Genomic DNA, 17562 nt, shown 5'->3' on the forward strand with positions numbered 1-17562 from the left:
TTTCAAGGCAGTAGCAGGAATTGAAACTGGGATCTGCTGAAGCGTTTTGAGAAGAGAATCATGTCTCAGTGGCCGCAGTGTGCAGGAGGTCTCCTCAACTTGAGAATCTTGTTTCCAACTTCAAAAGGCAAATTAAAACTCTCCTGGCTGCCTTTGGTAAATAGGAATCATATCCAGGTGAACTTTTTTCTATACTGTAACGTTTGCAAAACAATTCTAGATAACAGTGGAAGCTGCTTTGTAGATAAGACCTTTCCAAAAAATGGGGTAAAAATAAATAAATAAAAATTTATGAAAGTTGATTTTAGCCACACTATTTTGTTCTTACTAGATTATATGCTATGCCCATAGAAAAAAAAATAGCCAACTTTTTACAATAAATAAATGGAATAATAGTCCCAGCCCACCTGCTTAGAACGAAGTTTTTCCCTTGCATGTGATGATCTGTGTTCCGTCATCCTTTCAGAAATAGTGAGAACAGCACATAGAAACCAGAAAGCAAAACTATCTATCTATCTATCTATCTATCTATCTATCTATCTATCTAATATGATAAAAACAAAATAAGTGCTTGGAGGTGGCAGGGCTGGTCTTATGCCAACAAGCACTGATGGTAGCTTCAGCTTTTTTCCTGCGGAGTCCTGTGGTTTTGGGGTGGAAAGTGCTAACTGCAGCTTTGCAGAGGAAAAATTGGGCCCTCCACTTGGGCTAAATGCTTTTTCCCAGATCAGATGAAACGGTTTCTGTAGGGATCATGTAGCTGTCGTAGGTACCAATTAGACCTTGGCATCTCTGTCTCTCAGGCTGGCATCCCCACCACAGATGAAAAGGGACTTGCTTATTTATTTATTTGTCTTGGGATTGTGGTGGCGCGGCTTGCCACTTTCCCAGGAACTCCCTCAACCCGCTGGCTTAGTTAGAAGCAGATGGTGCTATGGGGGGGGGGGGGAGGGAGGGTCTGGATCAATGATTGGGTAGAAGGATGTGCTCATAAACTGGCCCAGAGTTGGGCTGGCTTATGTGTGCAGCTCTGGAGTCCAGGTGATGTGAACATACCTGCCATTGGCCTTGCATGGCAATGGGATTCCCATTTTGGCTGACTGGAGGTTGCTCTCCTGCTGCCGCAGTTGTCTGGACCACAGTGAGAGTCAGGTGGACAAGCAGTGTGGAAGAGGATGAGGAGGGGCTTTTTCCAGTGGTCATCCTTCTAGGTGTGGCCCCTTGGTAGTTGCCCAGTTGGCCAAACCTTGGTTCCAGCAATTTGATCTTATGCCTATGTTGGCAATACACTGCGACTTGAGCCCCAAGAGGAGCAGGGTGGCCCAGCCAAGGGGGCACATTTTTGCAGAAGGCCAAGGAATTTCCACTATGGAGAGAACAGCTTTTTAGATGGCTGGCCCTGTTGGCTACTGGAAATGAACAGAGGCCGGGTGATTGTTGGGTGATGATTTGCACCGCACGGCATCATTTTCAGAAGTGGCAGCTGCCTAGAAATTAGATTCTGATGTTTGAAACTGATTCTTCATTCTCGTGAGGGGGGATAAAGTTGTGAGGAGCTGCTTCTTGTTGTTTCCAACCCCACTAACTGCCTCTGCTTCCCAAGCCTCCGGCCATGGAAGGTTCAAAATGGAAGCCAGCAGCCACTATGTCTGACATGGGATAGCTATGCTCTGCCTCCACAGTTTGAAGCAGAAATGGTTCTGAATACCAGTTGTTGGTGACTGCAGGAGGGGAGAGCACAGCTATTGCACTTGGGTCCTCCTTTTGGGCTTCCTATTGGGGGCATCTGGCTGGCCACTGTGAGTAAAGGATACTGGACTGGATGGGCTCCCTTGGCCCAATCAAGCAGGCCCTTCTTAGGTTCTTAGCTTTTTGCAGGGGTTGCTTAACACTCATGGGTGTTGCAGAGAAAACCATACCAGAAGAGGAGTAAGTAAAGGACCTTGCATGGAAAGCTTCTTATGGTGGGGAGTCTAAAGCCCCTTCTGGTATTGGGTTTCTTCCCATCCAGCCCTGGGGTTATTTAACACCATTGTTTAATGCTGTGAGAGGTGGAAGTTTTTCTGCCTGAGTTTTTTCCTCCCGTTTTAAGCTGCTGTTAATTCCATCAAATAACAGCAATGTGGGAGTGGGGGATGGGGTGGGCAAGAGAGAGAATAGGGACTCTCAGTGGGCAGGAAAAGGATGTGGTGTTAAAATAGCCAGAGGAAGTCCATAAAGGAACAGGGAATAGTCTTACTGGAACTGGAACTGTTACAGGTCCCACATAACACTCATTCCCATTTTTAAGAAATCAGATCTTTTAATGTGGTGGTACCTGCCCTTCAGAACTCCTTGCCTACTGATGTCAGGCAAGCCCCTTTGCTGTACACCTGTTACAAACATTTTTGTTTAGGATTTTTTAAAAGTTTCACATAGCATTTTTTAAAAGTAAAATGCATACACTTGTGAAAAAACCCTCAAAGTGATTTACAAAAAGAATAAAATTATCAGTTAAAACAGTTAAAAATAACTGTTAAAATATATATTTTTTAAAGTAAGATCAGGAATTAACTAAAAACTGGATTAAAACACACACCAGACATTCTACATATTGGCATAAAAACAGAAATGTTTTTAGCAAGTGCCAAAAAGGGTACAGTGACGGCACCTGTTCGATTCCAACAAGCAGGGAATTCCAAAGTTTTAAATTGTTTTAACTGATGATTTCATTGCTTCATATATATTTTTTGTAAACCACTTTGAGGTTTATTCGCCTTTTTTTACCATCCATAAGTCTATGAATGTTATGCAATAAATAATAATTTTTAAAATACAAACAATAAGTGAAACCTAATTTGGCTGCCATTCTTTGTTGACAAGGGTGCCTCCTCTGCTTGAGACAGGGTGATCTTTTGCTTCAACCCAGAACTGAACTACAAGCACAGCCATTTCCTTGGCAGCTTCCTCTTTTCTGTGGCTCTGTAAACTTAAATGGGCATTTCTGGTTTTGCAGAGAGAGATGAAATGCATTTGTGGCTCTGCTGAGAGTAGCCCATGACACAGAACAAAACAGCAGTTTGGTGCTAAAGGACTGGCTTCCGGTATCGTGGGCCTGTGTTCATTATTATAAAGAGACGGCAAGTGGAAGGAAACAAACACACCCCTTCCCTAAATTCTTTTCCTCAGTTGGGCATGCAGCCCTGCCTTGCATCGGGCCAATTTCTCTTCCCCCAAACTTGCAAGGTCTAAAGTTAAACCAAGATTTCATGAAGATTGGATTATACCAATTCATGGAGGACTTTTGAGGGCAACTGGCCATGATGGCTATGCTCTGCCTTCCATGTTTTGAGGCCACAATGCTTCCAAATACCAGTTGCTGGAAACCACAGGAAAGGGGGGAGTGTGGAGCTGTTGTGCGAATATGTGTGGGGCTGGCCCAAGATCACCCTGTGAGGATTGTGGCTGAGGTGAGATTTGAACCCAGGGGCCTCCCCGCTGCTAGTCCAACATACTTCAGTATTACACTGCTCTGTCTCTCTTGCTTATCTCAGTCAGGGGACAGTCCAGCTGCATTGTATAAAGTGTTGGGTTTGGCATAGAAACATTGCAAGCACACACACACATGCACACAAGCTCTGGCAACATCTTGTGGCTTCTGTGCTTTGCAGCAGGGAGTGTGAAATTTTGGTCCCTGTCTTAATTCCGAAAGAATTGACACCTCTTTGAGGTTCTGACAGCCTTTTGGCTCCTTTCCTAGGTTGGGCGCTATTTGGAAGTGGGATTGGGAGAGAAATCTGCTTCATAGCCTTGTCGCCTTTTGCTGCTGGCAGTCTTTGGATGCTGGACACGTGCAGCTGTCCTTGGAGTGACCTGGAACCGGGCAGGGATCTGGTAGAACAACCCTAAGTCTATCCTGTGGGGGTGGTTTGCCTAAGGGAAGATAGCCTGTGCCCACTAAACTCAGAACTCTGGTCCTCTGACGCTGAATCCCCAGTAGCATTCTGACCACACTGACTCAGGAAGTGCTTTTAGGAAGCCAGGTTTGGGGAGTGGGGAACTTGCACACTGACACACCTACAACGTCCACAATTTCGTAAGATGCCTTCTAGCAAGCCAGACCTTTGACCTATCTAGCTCAGTACAGTATTGCCTACACTGGCTGTCAGTGGCTCTCCACATGCTTCTCCCAAGGCTTCCCCTCTTCATCTTCTGTGCTCCCATCAGATTCCTGGCCCACACTGAATAGAATGGCACTTCCTAAGTGGGGTGGGTTGGGTTGGGGGGAGTCCCTGGACCTGCCTGCTATCTTGCAGGAATTTTAGATTGAGAGCGCCTGGGGGGAACTTCCAAAGGCTGCATTCCACACCCCTCTTATCATGGGAAGGAGGACAGAGTTGACTTATTCAAAGGCTGGGATAATAACTCATACTGATGAGGCAGTGCCCCCCTCATCCCCTCCCAAGAAATGAGTGCAGTTTACTTTGCAATGTCAACAGCTCAGATTCAGTACAGCTCAGTGGTTCCCTTTTCTTTTTCCAGGCTACTGGTTTCATAAACTCATCTGGCATGCACCATACCCTATCTTATAAGAAGCATTAATCAGAACAGCAGTTTACATGATAATTTTGTTGGCATTGGCTTAGGGGTGTGCCTTTGGGGGTGAAGTCAAAACTCTGGAAAGGTTACAGTGCCTGCTATAGCTGTAGAGACAAAATGGTAACAATTAATTTCACATTTATTCCAAGCCTGATAGGCATTTACACCTCCAGTGCCTCCCTGTCACCCCTTGCCTCTTAGTACCTCCCCACCCCCGAATCCCACCTCCCTGTTTGTGTCTTGGTCTGATGAGTGTTTTGCACTGATTCCTTGTTCTGCCTCTACTTCTCTTTATCTCCACCCCCCACCCCATGTCTGAAGTTATTCAAGGGTAGAGTTCATCAAAGTTGAAAGCAATTAACTTCCTGGGTCTGGGTTGCCATACCTTTTTAGTGGAATGACCAAGGAAGGTTTCAAGGAAGAGGGATTGATGGTGAGGAGTTGCATTTTAACAGAGAAGTTTCACGCTTGGCTTACCTGCAAGGGTTTACAGGCACGTAAACCAGTGCCTTCTTTAACAATTTTTTTCCTGTTTGCATGTTCCTTGGACCTGTATATATCTACCCTACACACACACACACACACACACACACACACACACACACACTTATTCAGGTGGCATTTATATGTCTAGAAAGCTGATTTGTACCTTTTAAAAATTATGCCAAAACTGCATCCTCATCTCTCTCTTTTTCTGGGAATCACAGCTAAGCCAGTCATTTGAGGTGCTCTGGCAAGAAAATGTGAGCCCTTCATAGCTTGGGGGCTTGGATGGAACTGGCTGTTCGTTCCTCTTTGCTCCAGACACACAGCTGGTCACGAGAGTCTGGTGCAACAAGTAGAAACGCGAGGGGGGGTTGGGGTTTTTTTGGCTTTAATTTCTGACTGTACTCTTTCTGAACACTGGGCTCATCCAGACTTCAGCTTTCCCCACCACTTTCTCCTGGGGAAATCCAATCTTTAGCACTGAATTGGAGCAAACAGCAACTTAAAGTTAAAGAGCAAGTTTTCCCTAGGAGCGGAGCGAAACCACTTGGACCTAGAAAGCTTGGGTCAAATGGAAAACTGTTCAGACCCGTGCTTTCTAGGCACAGAACAAGCAGAGCCCATGGTAAAGAAACAGGTGGGAAAGCAGGAAGGTATCTTCCTTGTCCTGGCTTCAGTCTGTATCTTGCAGAAATGTTGTTTGGAGATGTGTTAGGTCTGATTGGATAGAGCGGGAAGAGAGACCCCTTGACACTTGTTGTGGCCTGGAAGAATTGATTGCCCAGAGGAAGCTGGCAGGGAGAGTTCAGAAACCGCCCCCTGCCCCCCATCCAGCTGCCTCCTCCTCTTCAGAGTCAAAAGGCAGAGGGGTGACAGACTGCTTTTCCGCACAGTGCCTGTTGTTCTCCATGAAAGGTGGGTTTCCAAGAGACCCCATGGAAGAATGGCGGGAGGGCCAAGACTCCCCTCATTGTCTAGAGTCTGTCAATAAGGCCTCATGTTGACACATGGGCTTCGCTGACTGAATCTTGGTCTGAAGGCCGCTGACAGTATGCTCCCAAGCCCAGCAGAGAGGATTTCTTTGCTCTGCAAAGTCTGCTTGTTTGCTTCAGGAAGTGGCAATTGTTTTCCCCCTCTTGCCCACCAAACACAACCAGAAGCTTCTCTTATAATAGTGCTTGAGGAAAAAACAGACAACAACACTTGTTAGCACCCACCTTGTTTTTATAACTTGTTTTAAGCGGCTTTTAATGTTCTCACTTGTCCTGGAACCTTAGGGTGAAGGATAGGTAATAAACAACAAAAACACAAAACAAAAACCATGTTCATTTCTAGTGGTTTGCTTTTATACTTCTGACTGTCCAGAGTTCTCTACTTAACCCCCTTGCAAATGTTCTCTCAGTTGCCATCTGACTCATCTGCTGATGAAAGATTGTGCAGTTTTTTGTTTTTTGGTGACAGCAACTGTTAGGAAATAGTTAGTCTGGTTTTGACATCAGTCCTTGGGCCACATGTTAATAGTTGGGGAGGTGGTCTTGTCTCAAAAACAGAACCATCCCTCCATCAATGCTCCACAGCACCACAAAGCAGCCTGAGATCGGGGCCACATTTTTTAACACTCCCCTCCTCCTCCTTTAAATCCCCCCACCTTGCTCTTCCCTTTCAGAAAGTCTAGCCCAGCTAGCCCAGATACAATTGCTCCAGCTATTGCCCTACAGCAGTGCAAAATTAAATCCATCAGACATCCAGATCCAAGTTTATTAAAACACTCCAGGATGCCATCGGCAGGGGGCAGGGCACACAATTAAGCAGTGGCAAAATGCAAGGTGCAAGTTATGAATGGCAGGCGGTGTTGTTGTTTTTTTTAAAGTGCCTCTTTGGTCATGTTTGCGGTCCCCCCCCCCCCAAAAAAAACCCCATTCTTAATTAAAAACAAATTGCAGACAGAATTGCGAACTTTTATCATCATCAACAACAAAAACCCATGTCTACCATTTATGGTGAAAGTTTGGGAGTGTTTCTTTTCCAATTTGTGTGCAACTTAGAATTGTTTTTCTTCCTCCATCCCAAGTGGGGCAGGGAGGGATGTATAGAATAAATCCTCAGTGCTGTTATGTAGGCAAATGTCACCCAAGTTTTTTTAAAAGTTTTTTTTAAGAATTGGGAGTCCCTATTGTAATGAAAAGACAGTACAGTCCCCACTGATAAAAGGAGTGTGGGGGGAGAATCACAGTTTGTGTCTGTCTCTGAATGGGGCGGGGGGGGGGTTGGGATTGAAAGAGAGGAACTGCTTTTGAATGAAGCATCTACAAGGTTCCATTCACAGCAGAAATACTCCTTTGCCAACTGAAGGGATTATGAATGATCATTTGCATCCACCCCCTTTTCTTTCTTTCTTTAAAAAAAAAAATCTAAGAAGAATCTCTTGTCTTCAAGTCTTTGAATATTAACCCTGTATATGCGAGTCTCTGAATGTCTTTGGGCATAATTTTCAACCCTGTGAATTACAGCTTGCTTTTCTCCGTTTCAAATGAAATTTTGAGGTCTCAAGAAATGATCTGGAAATGTGGGGTGAAAACCACACCTAGCATAGGCTCAGAAAGCGGAAGGCAGGGTTGTGCAGGGTTCTGTGCTGTTGCTCTTTAATGGGTACAAGGTGACTTCTAGCCAACTCATGGTCTTTTCCACATCTAGCTTTTCTCCCTCTCTTCTAACACTGGAACTCGTGGACCTCTAATCAAGCTGATGTTTTTGGAGATTCAGGATGCATAAAAGGAAGTACTTCATGCAGCGCAGAATTTTAACTACGGAACTCTCTCCTACAATAGGCAGTTACGGCCTCAACTTGGATGGCTTTAAGAGAGGTTGACAATATGCATAGTCCATATGCAATTACAGATCACTATTGAACAAAAACCAGACATAAAACAAATAAAAATAAACCACAAGCATACGAATGTGTGGAATGTAGCAACTGGATCTATTCATGGCATACGTACCTTGGTTCTCGAACGCCTTGGTACTTGTACGTTTTGGCTCCCGAATGCCGAAAACCCGGAAGTAAGTGTTCCGGTTTGCAAACGTTTTTCGGAAGCCAAATATCTGACACGGCTCTGTTTGAGTGCAGGAAGTTCCTGTAGCCAATCAGAATCTGTGGCTTGGTTTTCAAACGGTTTCGAGAGTTGAACGGACTTCCGGAACAGATCAAGTTCAAGAACCAAGGTTCCACTGTATCCGAATGCCCCAAGTTACTATATCAGCCGTATTCATTTGTAAGTCGGGGGGGGGAGGGGTCCTCCACCATGTTCCTCCTTGCTTGAGGTCAGATCAAAAAGGTACAAAACCATGCAGAACTCCTCCACCCATAGGTTCATACAGTGCACAGCTGAATTATGGAACTTCCACCCACAGGCATCAGTGAAGGCCACCAACTTAGATGGCTTACAAATAAGATTGGTAACTCTCATGGAGGAGGAGAAGGCTGTTGATAGCTACTAGCCATGATGGCTGTGCTGTGCCTCCAGGGTTGGAGGCAGTCATGCTTCTGAAAACCAGTTGCTGGAAAATAGTAGGAAGGGAGAGTTGCTTTATACTTGGTTCCTGCCTGCAGATTTCCCAGAAGAGGCACCTGGTTGGTTGGCCACTGTGAGAACAAGATGCTGGACTAGTTGGGCTCCCTTTTGACCTGATCCAGTAGGCTCTTCTGTTCTTAAATTTAAGAAACTCATGGCAAATCCAGATCTATGCAGCTTTAGTGGAGTCAAGAAGCTCAGAGCCCTTGATTCCTTTCCTAGCGTGTGCTGGAATCACAGGAACTGCTTGGAAGGAGAGGCTCTGAGTCATGAGATTGAGCTATCTTATCTGGGATAACTGATGAAAGACTCCCTGGCAGCATAGATTAGCTCTCCACAAGCGGCAAGTGCCTCCGCCTTGCCTGATTGAGAGCCTCTGCAACTTTCTAAGAAAGGATCTAAGAGAGTCTGGCTTCTAGATAAGGCCAACGGCCCACCTAGTCCAGCATCCTGTTCATACAGTGGCCAGCGAAGTTCTCTTTGAGGATGGGTCCACTGAAAACTTAGGTTGATGCTTGTTTGAGCTGGAGAAGTCAAAGTGGGCGCAGACAAAATGGTTGCCGCCTGTACTACACAGTACTATACTACACTGAACTGTTTAAATGCCTTTAAACTCCCCACCACACTTGCCATCTTCTCCTGCCACACCAGTATGGCGCGTCACACCCTTTGAGAACCACTGTACTAGTGGTATGCAACAGGAGCACTGCAACCAGCAAAAGGTCAAGAAATGTGTCCCTAGATGCATGTTTGGATTCTGGGTCTAAAAAGGTTGAAGACTACTGTTTTGGGGGCACATCTCCCACTTTTGGGGACCAAAGGAAGCTGCCTTCTGCTGAGTCAGACCCCATCAGTGATCCAGCTCAGTTTTGTCTACGGGACTTAAGGCAGGGAGTCTTTTCCCAGCTTTACCTGCCGATGCCCCAGGCAAGTGAACCTGGGACCTTCTGCATGCAAAGCAGATGCTCCACCACCCAGCTACAGCCTTTCCCCCAATTTTTGTTGCTGCTGGAGTGGCTGTAGGCAGTTTATGGAGAGCGGCAACCCCTTTTGATGGGTGTCATAAAACACTTGCTAGCCCTCAGGCAGGCAATATCTGTACTGGATTGCTGAGAAACCTATTTTCTCTTCTTGCAGAATATTCCTCCCAGTTCTCCCAGGCATGGGAGGAAAGAAGCCCTTTTATTTTAATCTTTATAAACACCCAAGAGTAGAAGTGCCAAACTTTCCTCAGGGCGGGGGGGGGGGGGGCACGGCACATCCTGGGACAGAGAGTGGAGAGAGAGGCACTTTTTCTGTTGACTTTTACAGCCAGCTTCAAACTTTGAGCCTCTGCATGGATCAATCATTAAGCACTTTCCAGATACAGGGCTAGGTGGCAGGGCCATAAAACGGCACCTGGAGCAGCAGAAGGGCTCTATAATCTCCACCAGGTGATACCTGTAATCAGGAGGACTTAGGGAATTTGCTGGGGAGAGCGCAGCTGTCAGCTACGGAACTGGGCTGGCAGCTCACCTGGGAGGGTTCCCAGTTGTCAGAGTGGCAGAGGTGGAAACTCTTAGTGCTTAATTAATGTGGAGGCGGGCGGGGGGGTCTAATTGAAAGGCAGTGACCTTTCTATTCCCAGACTTCCCCTTGAGTTGTTTTACCATGGGGGGGGGGGGGAGACAGGCAGAGCCAATATGATTCCAACAGATAAAGATTTTGGGGAGCAGCAGCTTCCATGAGAGAGAGTTAGCAGGATTGGGTGTGGAAAAATTTTTTAGAGGGGCATTTAGTTTGCAATCCTAGAACTTTCTTAGAAACCAGTCCAAGTCATTGGTTCACACAAGCGCTGATCTCACTTAATGAGTGGTGCTTCTTCATGTAGGGCATAGTTAAACTGTGGAACTCACTCCCACAGGAGGCAATGATGGCAACCAACCTAGATGGTGTTAAGAGGATCAGATGAATTCATGGAGGAGAGGGCTATTACAGTGGTACCTTGGGTTAAGTACTTAATTCGTTCCAGAGGTCCATTCTTAACCTGAAACTGTTCTTAACCTGAAGCACCACTTTAGCTAATGGGGCCTCCCGCTGCTGCTGCTGCACCACCGGAGCACGATTTCTGTTCTCATCCTGAAGCAAAGTTCTTAACCCGAGGTACTATTTCTGGGTTAGCGGAGTCTGTAACCTGTAACATATGTAACCTGAAGCATATGTAACCCGAGGTACCACTGGAATGGCTGTTAGCCAGGACACTGCCTGCACACTGATGGTACAGAGGAGAGGAGAGGAGAGGAGAGGAGAGGAGAGGAGAGGAGAGGGTTCTTGTGCTCCAATCCTGCTTGCTATTTTCCCACAGGCATTTGGTTGGCCACTGTGAGATGAGGATGCTGGACTAGATGAGTCTCCTTTGGCCTTATCCTTCAAGCTCTTCCTTTGTTCTTATGAAGTATGAAACCTACAAGATCCATTGGAAAGCACTGGGTTGTAGCCACTGTTGGACCGAAGTTATCCATTGGACTTAAGGAATTAACCCAAGATGTTCAATCCTGCCCATACTTCAAAGAGTCTCACTGAGGCAGAGTGAAATGTTATTTTCTTTTTTTTATAAGATATTTATTAAAGTTTTACAAAAAGCATAGAAATGCATACATCATAAAAAGAGAAAACAAAGATAACAAAAATACACAAAGAATAGAATACAGAACAAAGATAATGAAAAAACATAAACAAGAGGAAAAAAATCAATCTTTAACTCTATATTTGTTTAACCCTGGTTCTTGACTTCCTCACACCTCCCTTTTTTGTGTTCCCACTTTTCCAATCAAATTCAGCAAATCCCTACCCTCTTTCAGTTCTCATTATTAATTATATAACTTAACATAGTATGTCTCCAATCTTTCATCCCTTTTTAGTTCATTGTTACCATAACTTAATCACTAATGCCATATTATTTTTAAATCCAACATCATCTTAGCATTCATAAATTTTGCAATATTTTTGAAGATAGTCTTTAAATTTCTTCCAATCCTCTTCCACCGACTCTTCTCCCGTGAAATGTTATTTTCCCAGTGCAAGTAGGAACTGCTTCGTAGGCCCCACCTGCACATTTAAATAATGATCCTGCTTTAAAGAGTCATGGCTTCTCTCAAGGAACCCTGGGAACTGTAGCTTGTTTAAGATGCAGCAATTTGTACTTCCCTCCCAGAGCTACAACTCCCACAGTTCCTCATGAGGATTGAGAAGACATTCTGTGAATATTGTAGCTCTGTGAGGGGAATATGGGGGGGGGGCGCTCCTAACAGCACCCTGAACAAACTACAGCTCCTAGGATTCTTTAGAGGAAGCCACAAAAGTGATATGATGCAGGTTCAAATGTATAGTGGGGCTTTAGTCAGAAAAGCCAACCTCTAAACTCACCCCCTCAGTTTGAGAATTAACTTCGAATCCTGATTTAATCTGGTGGGCCCAGCCAGTTCACAGAGACACTGCCCCTTCCTAACCAGTTTTCTCGACCCCACTCCCCTGCTTTTCCTTCTTCGTGGGTCCAATAAGATCGTAACTTCCATTGTTGCTAAAAGGTGCAGTGGTACCTCGGGTTACATACACTTCAGGTTACAGACTCCGTTAACCCAGAAATGGTGCTTCAGGTTAAGAACTTTGCTTCAGGATGAGAACAGAAATTGTGCTCCGGCGGCGCGGCGGCAGCAGGTGGCCCCATTAGCTAAAGTGGTGCTTCAGGTTAAGAACAGTTTCAGGTTAAGTACGGACCTCCGGAACAAATTAAGTACTTAACCCGAGGTACCACTGTATTTGGTTTGACTAGGCCTTTTTGTATAGCTTTCGCTCCTCAACTTTCTATGTTCCTTCCTGGTAAAAACAAACAAGCCTCAAGTTGAACGGACAGGCAGTTTTAAAAATGAATGAATCAGAATTAGTTTGTGGGAGGGAGGCTGTGGAGCTGGGATGCCTTATGGTCCATGGGAAACTTCTTTCTTTGCAGACAGATTCCCCCCTCCTGAATTCACGCTTTCTCTTGTCCCGTGATGGACCTTTTGATTTCTGTGTCAGATTGGCAGTGGGCTTATCCACCGTAAGGTGGGAATAGGGACTCCCCCCGCTCTGAGAAAAGGGCAGAATGAAATGGACTGTGAGGCTTTTTTTAAGGGGGGGGGAGAGTGTGTGCGATGTGTGGGGGTGCGTGTGCATGGCATCTGTCCCTGGGGTGGCAGATGGTGAGCTGGAAGCTGTGAAAGAAAAACGGTGAACCTCTTGAATTGATCGCGGGTTAAAGGTCAGCAAAACATCTGCCTGGGGTTGTGTTAGGAGACGGCATTTCTATACAGGGAGAGTGTAGGGGAGACAAAACCTGTTGCTGGTAGAAAGGCAGAAAAGCCCCGAAAAACAGTGGAAATATTGAAATAAGAGAACAAAAGGCAGGGGGGGGCGCACGTTTTGTCAAACAGGCTCCAGACTGCCAGAGGACTGTCGGCTCTGTTTCAGTTTTAATTCAGGGAAAGTATTGGGCTTCGCCATTATGGGTTTCCCTAGAGGTCAAGCAGGCAGTTGCCCAAAGGGGTAGCTGGCATTCTTACTTATAAAACTATGTGCGGCACAAAGCTGGAGATGGGGAAATATTTCCTCCCTCTCCTAAACCTAGAACTCATGGGCATCCAGCAAGGCTGGATGTTGGAAGATTCAGGACATGTAAAAGAATGTCCTTCGTCACATAGTGCTTAGTTAAACGGTAGAACTCACTTGTGCATTTTGGATGGCTTTAAAAGAAGATTAGGCAAATTCATGGAGAGGATAAGGCCACCGATAGCCACTAGCCACAATGGCTATGCTCTGCCTCCAGAGTCAGAGGCAGTAATGTTTCTGAATACCAGCTGTTGGAAACCACAGGAGGGGAAGGGTGCTCTTTGCTCAGGTGCTGCTTTGGGGTTTCCCTTTGGGGCATTTGGTCAGCTACTGTGAGAACAGGATGCTGGGCTAGACGGACTATTGGACGGATCCAACAGGTCTCGTCTTCGAAATGAATTTTATAGGAGAATTTGTGAGAAATGCTGTTGCCTCTTAACTCAGACTGCACATTTTGGTGAAGTGCAACAGGCACCAACTAAGATCTTCCTCGTTTCCAACAAACGCCACCTAAGAAAAGCAGAGAGCCAGTTCCAGGATGCACCCAGTTTGTTACAGCAGAAATGTTTGAGAATCTTGTGGCATTTTGAAAGACGCAACACGTATATTTGTAGAATCATGGAATTGTAGAGTTGGAACCTCCTGTGATGCAGGAATCTTAGCTAAAGCATCCATGACAGATGGCCGTCAAACCTCTGCTCAAAAACCTTCAATGAAGGAGAGTCCACCATGTTCTGTGGGAGTCCATTCCACAGCTAGTTCTTCCTGACATTTAGTCGTAATCTCTTTTCTTGTAACTTGAAGCCATTGAGAGTCCTACCCTCCAGAGCAGTAGAAAACAAGCTGGTTCCATCTTCCATGGGACAGCCCTTTATATATTTGAAGACGGCTACCAGTTCTTCTCTTAGACTCCTCTTTCCCAGGCTACACATCCCCAGCTCCTTCAACCATTCCTCATAAGACTTGGTTTCCAGATCCCTCATCATCTTGGTTACCCTCCTCTGTACATGTTCCAGCTTGTCAACATGTTCCTTAAATTGTAGTGTCCAGAATTCAGACACAGGTGTGGTCTAACCATAGCAGAATAAAGCAATGGGACTCTTACTTCCCTTGGTCTATTCTTCAGTTGATGCAGCCTAGAATAGCATTAGCTTATTTTGCTGCTGCATCACACTGTTGAGCTTGTGGTCCACTAAGAACCTCTAGATCCTTTTCATATGCACTGCTAGTAGAGTGCACTTTCCTGGGCCAGAGACCATGTCATCAAATGCATGAAGCACTGTCCACATAGGTACAATTGTGTGTGTGTGTGTGTGTGTGTGTGTGTGTGTCTTGTTTTCTCCTGCTCTGGAGGGTAGAACCCAAACCAATGGCTAAAAGTTACAAGAAAGGAGATTCCAGCTAAACATCAGGAAGAACTTTCTGACAATAAGTGGAACAGATTCCTTCAGAAGGTGGTGGATTATCCCTCTTTCCTTGGAGGTTTTTAAGCAGAGGTTGGACGGCCATCCGTCATAGATGCTTTAGTTCGGATTCCTGCATTGCAGGAGGTTGGACTAAATGACCCTTGGGGTCCCTTCCAACTCTGCAGTTCTGTGATTCCTTTTGATTGGAAGCACCACCAGGCAGATCAATGAATGTGTGCACCTACACACACGCTTTTGCCAAATTGCACTGCTGCGCTCAGAAAAACCAGAGCCTCCTTTGCCAACATGACCAAGTGCTTCTTCCAGTGCCCAACACCACTGCCTACAGCCTGCACTACAAACTGTGATGTGTTAGCAGAAATTACACACCGAGCACACTGCACACAGAGCCAGTTTTCAAAAGAAAAGCCCAAAATTTGGTGAACAGATTAGATTAAGCACCTGCATTTATGGGTTGTTTTGTTGTGGTAGTTCCAAGATTGTGCTTTTAAAAGAAATACTTTGTTGGCAAAGCCCTACACGGGAAGCTGACAGGTGGGTGCTGTGGCATTCTTAGATTAAATGTCATGTCCTGATGTGATGGGAGGTAATGGAAGGGCCCCGGAGCCACAAAGAGCTCTGACAGGATGTGTCAGTTTGCCTCCCTGCTCTGCATACCACCAGAAAGCTTTCTTCAGCCTCGATTGGACTTCTGAGAATTGAAGCACCCTCTTCCCACACAGGTTTCCAAGCTTTTATTTGCAGGCATCGGGGCCACAGAGAGCTGTGCTTGTCTTTATAGACACACAACACACATGCACACTCTAGGAATGGTGGGTCAATGCAACGGTTTAGTTTCCAACGGAAGATCTTCACCAGGGCAGATAGATATGCCATGAGCTTATCTGGTGCTTATCTGCAGCAGATCTTGAATCCACTGGAGGGTTAAGAGCCAACCTCTCCAGCAGATAAGCAAGAGCCTTTATCGCAGGGACACAGGTTGGGAGATGCTCAGTCAGACAACCAAATGGAGTCAAGCACTATTACTCTGGACCAAGGGTCAGCAGCCTAAGGCCCATGGGCCAGAAGCGACCCGCAGAGGTCGTTTGACCGGCCCATGAGCCGCCCCCGAACCAAGCTGCCCACTCGCGTGCTGCACTAAAGTGGCGCAGCGAGGCATGGGGACTCACTTCTGTGGCGCTGGAAATTGCACCTGTGCATGTGCAATCGCGGGCACGCTCACTCATGCGCACGCATGATCCAGCCCACAGAGGGATCTCTACGGGACCAATCTGGCCCAGGCAAGATAAACCTTCCTGACCCATGCTCTGACCTTTGAGGGTGTCTGAAAGCTTGTCTCGTCCACCCAGAGACCTAGCTACTGTCTTGCCTCCTCCTGTCTGTGGAGGGATTCACACACACCCCCACCCGACCAATGCATTTTAATTTAAATGTCTATAAGGCACAAATTTCATTCAGTAGATCCAGGTGTTAATTGTTTTCGTTTTAAGCCAAACCGCATTACATTCCAGTAGGGAACGAGGGAGGGGAATTTCCCCCAAGAATCAGAACTGTAGAGTTGGAAGAGACCACAAGGGTCATCTAGTCCAACCCCCTGCAATGCAGGAATCTTTTCCCCAGTGTGGGGCTCGACCCCATAACCCAGAGATTAAGAGTCTCATGCTCTACCATCTGAGCTATCATCCTATTTCTTTCCTGGTTTAATGTATTTGTATCTAACATTTCTCCCTATTTGGCATTCAAGGCAGCTTCCAACATTTTAGAATTGTCATTGTAATAAATACAAAGCAATAAAAATAAACTAGGTAAGAACAATAATTAAAACACATAAATTAAAACAAATTTAAAATCAGCATTCAAATATGGTTTGACCTGATGACAGCCCAATACAGAAAATGGGGAAGAAACAAGTGATTAAAAAAAAAGTGTGTGGATGGGGAAGTAGTTTATTAACCATCATAAATCAGAGAATATCATATCATAAAATTAAAGCTGCTGGATTGTAATTGTTGCTAGTCGTACTTGCAGTGTAGAGGGTGGTTTTGCAAGCGTTTACTGTATTTTTTGTTATTGTTACTAAGAGAATCTTTGCCCCCCTGGATCCATACTTTGGCTAAACCCAAACTACATGGATTTTGCAAGGATTTGCACCTCCAATGATGTATTATTATTATTTTATTTTTTTATTATTTATTGAATTTATATACCACCCTATACCTGGAGGTCTCAGAGCAGTTCACAGAACAAGATCAAAATATATAAAACCACAAAATATATAATAAAAATAAAAACAACAGCCCAATAACACCCCCCTACACACACACCAAAAAAAACCCACATTTTAAAAGGGTATAGGATGTCAATCAAATCAACCAAAGGCCTGGTTTAAAAAGATCGTTTTTGCCTGGTACCTAAAGGTGTATAATGAAGGCGCCAGGTGAACTTCCCTGGGGAAGCTTTCCACAGATGGGGAGCCACTGCAGAGAAGTCCCGTTCTCGTGTTGCCACCCTCCAGACCTCTCGGGGAGGAAGCACACAAACAAGGGCCTCAGAAGATGATCTCGGGGTCCAGGTGAGCTCATATGGAAAGAGGCGTCCTTGAGGTATTGCGGTCCTGAGCCTTTTAAGGCTTTATAGGTCAAAACCAGCACTTTGAATTGGGCCCGGAAACAAATTGTTAGCCAGTGCTGTCGGACCGGGATCGATGTAATATTATATGCTCAAACCGTCTTGCTCCGGTGAGCAATCTGGCTGGTGAATTCTGCACTAGCTGAAGTTTCCGAACCATCTTCAGAGGTAACCCTGCGTATAAGACATTGCGTAATCTAACCTTGAGGTTACCAGCGCACACATAACAGTAGTTAGACTATCCC

At 45.5% G+C, this 17562-nt stretch overlaps 1 protein-coding gene across 3 annotated transcripts in view; it reads left to right on the forward strand.

Annotated features, from left to right (window-relative positions):
* Positions 1–17562, forward strand: part of NOTCH1 (notch receptor 1) — a 100685-nt gene that overhangs the window by 13780 nt on the left and 69343 nt on the right. The window contains exon 1 of one of the 3 annotated variants that reach the window (XM_083721977.1): positions 1862–1964. The exons of the other annotated variants lie outside the window; for them this stretch is intronic. Within the exon in view, the coding sequence (XP_083578103.1) occupies positions 1948–1964 (17 nt within the window). The 5' untranslated portion in view covers positions 1862–1947. Of the gene's footprint in view, positions 1–1861; positions 1965–17562 lie in introns of those variants that run through there. 3 annotated transcript variants of the gene reach the window in all.

The sequence above is a fragment of the Podarcis gaigeae genome, assembly GCF_964106915.1.
Source record: "Podarcis gaigeae genome assembly, chromosome: Z".
Lineage (NCBI taxonomy): Eukaryota > Metazoa > Chordata > Lepidosauria > Squamata > Lacertidae > Podarcis > Podarcis gaigeae.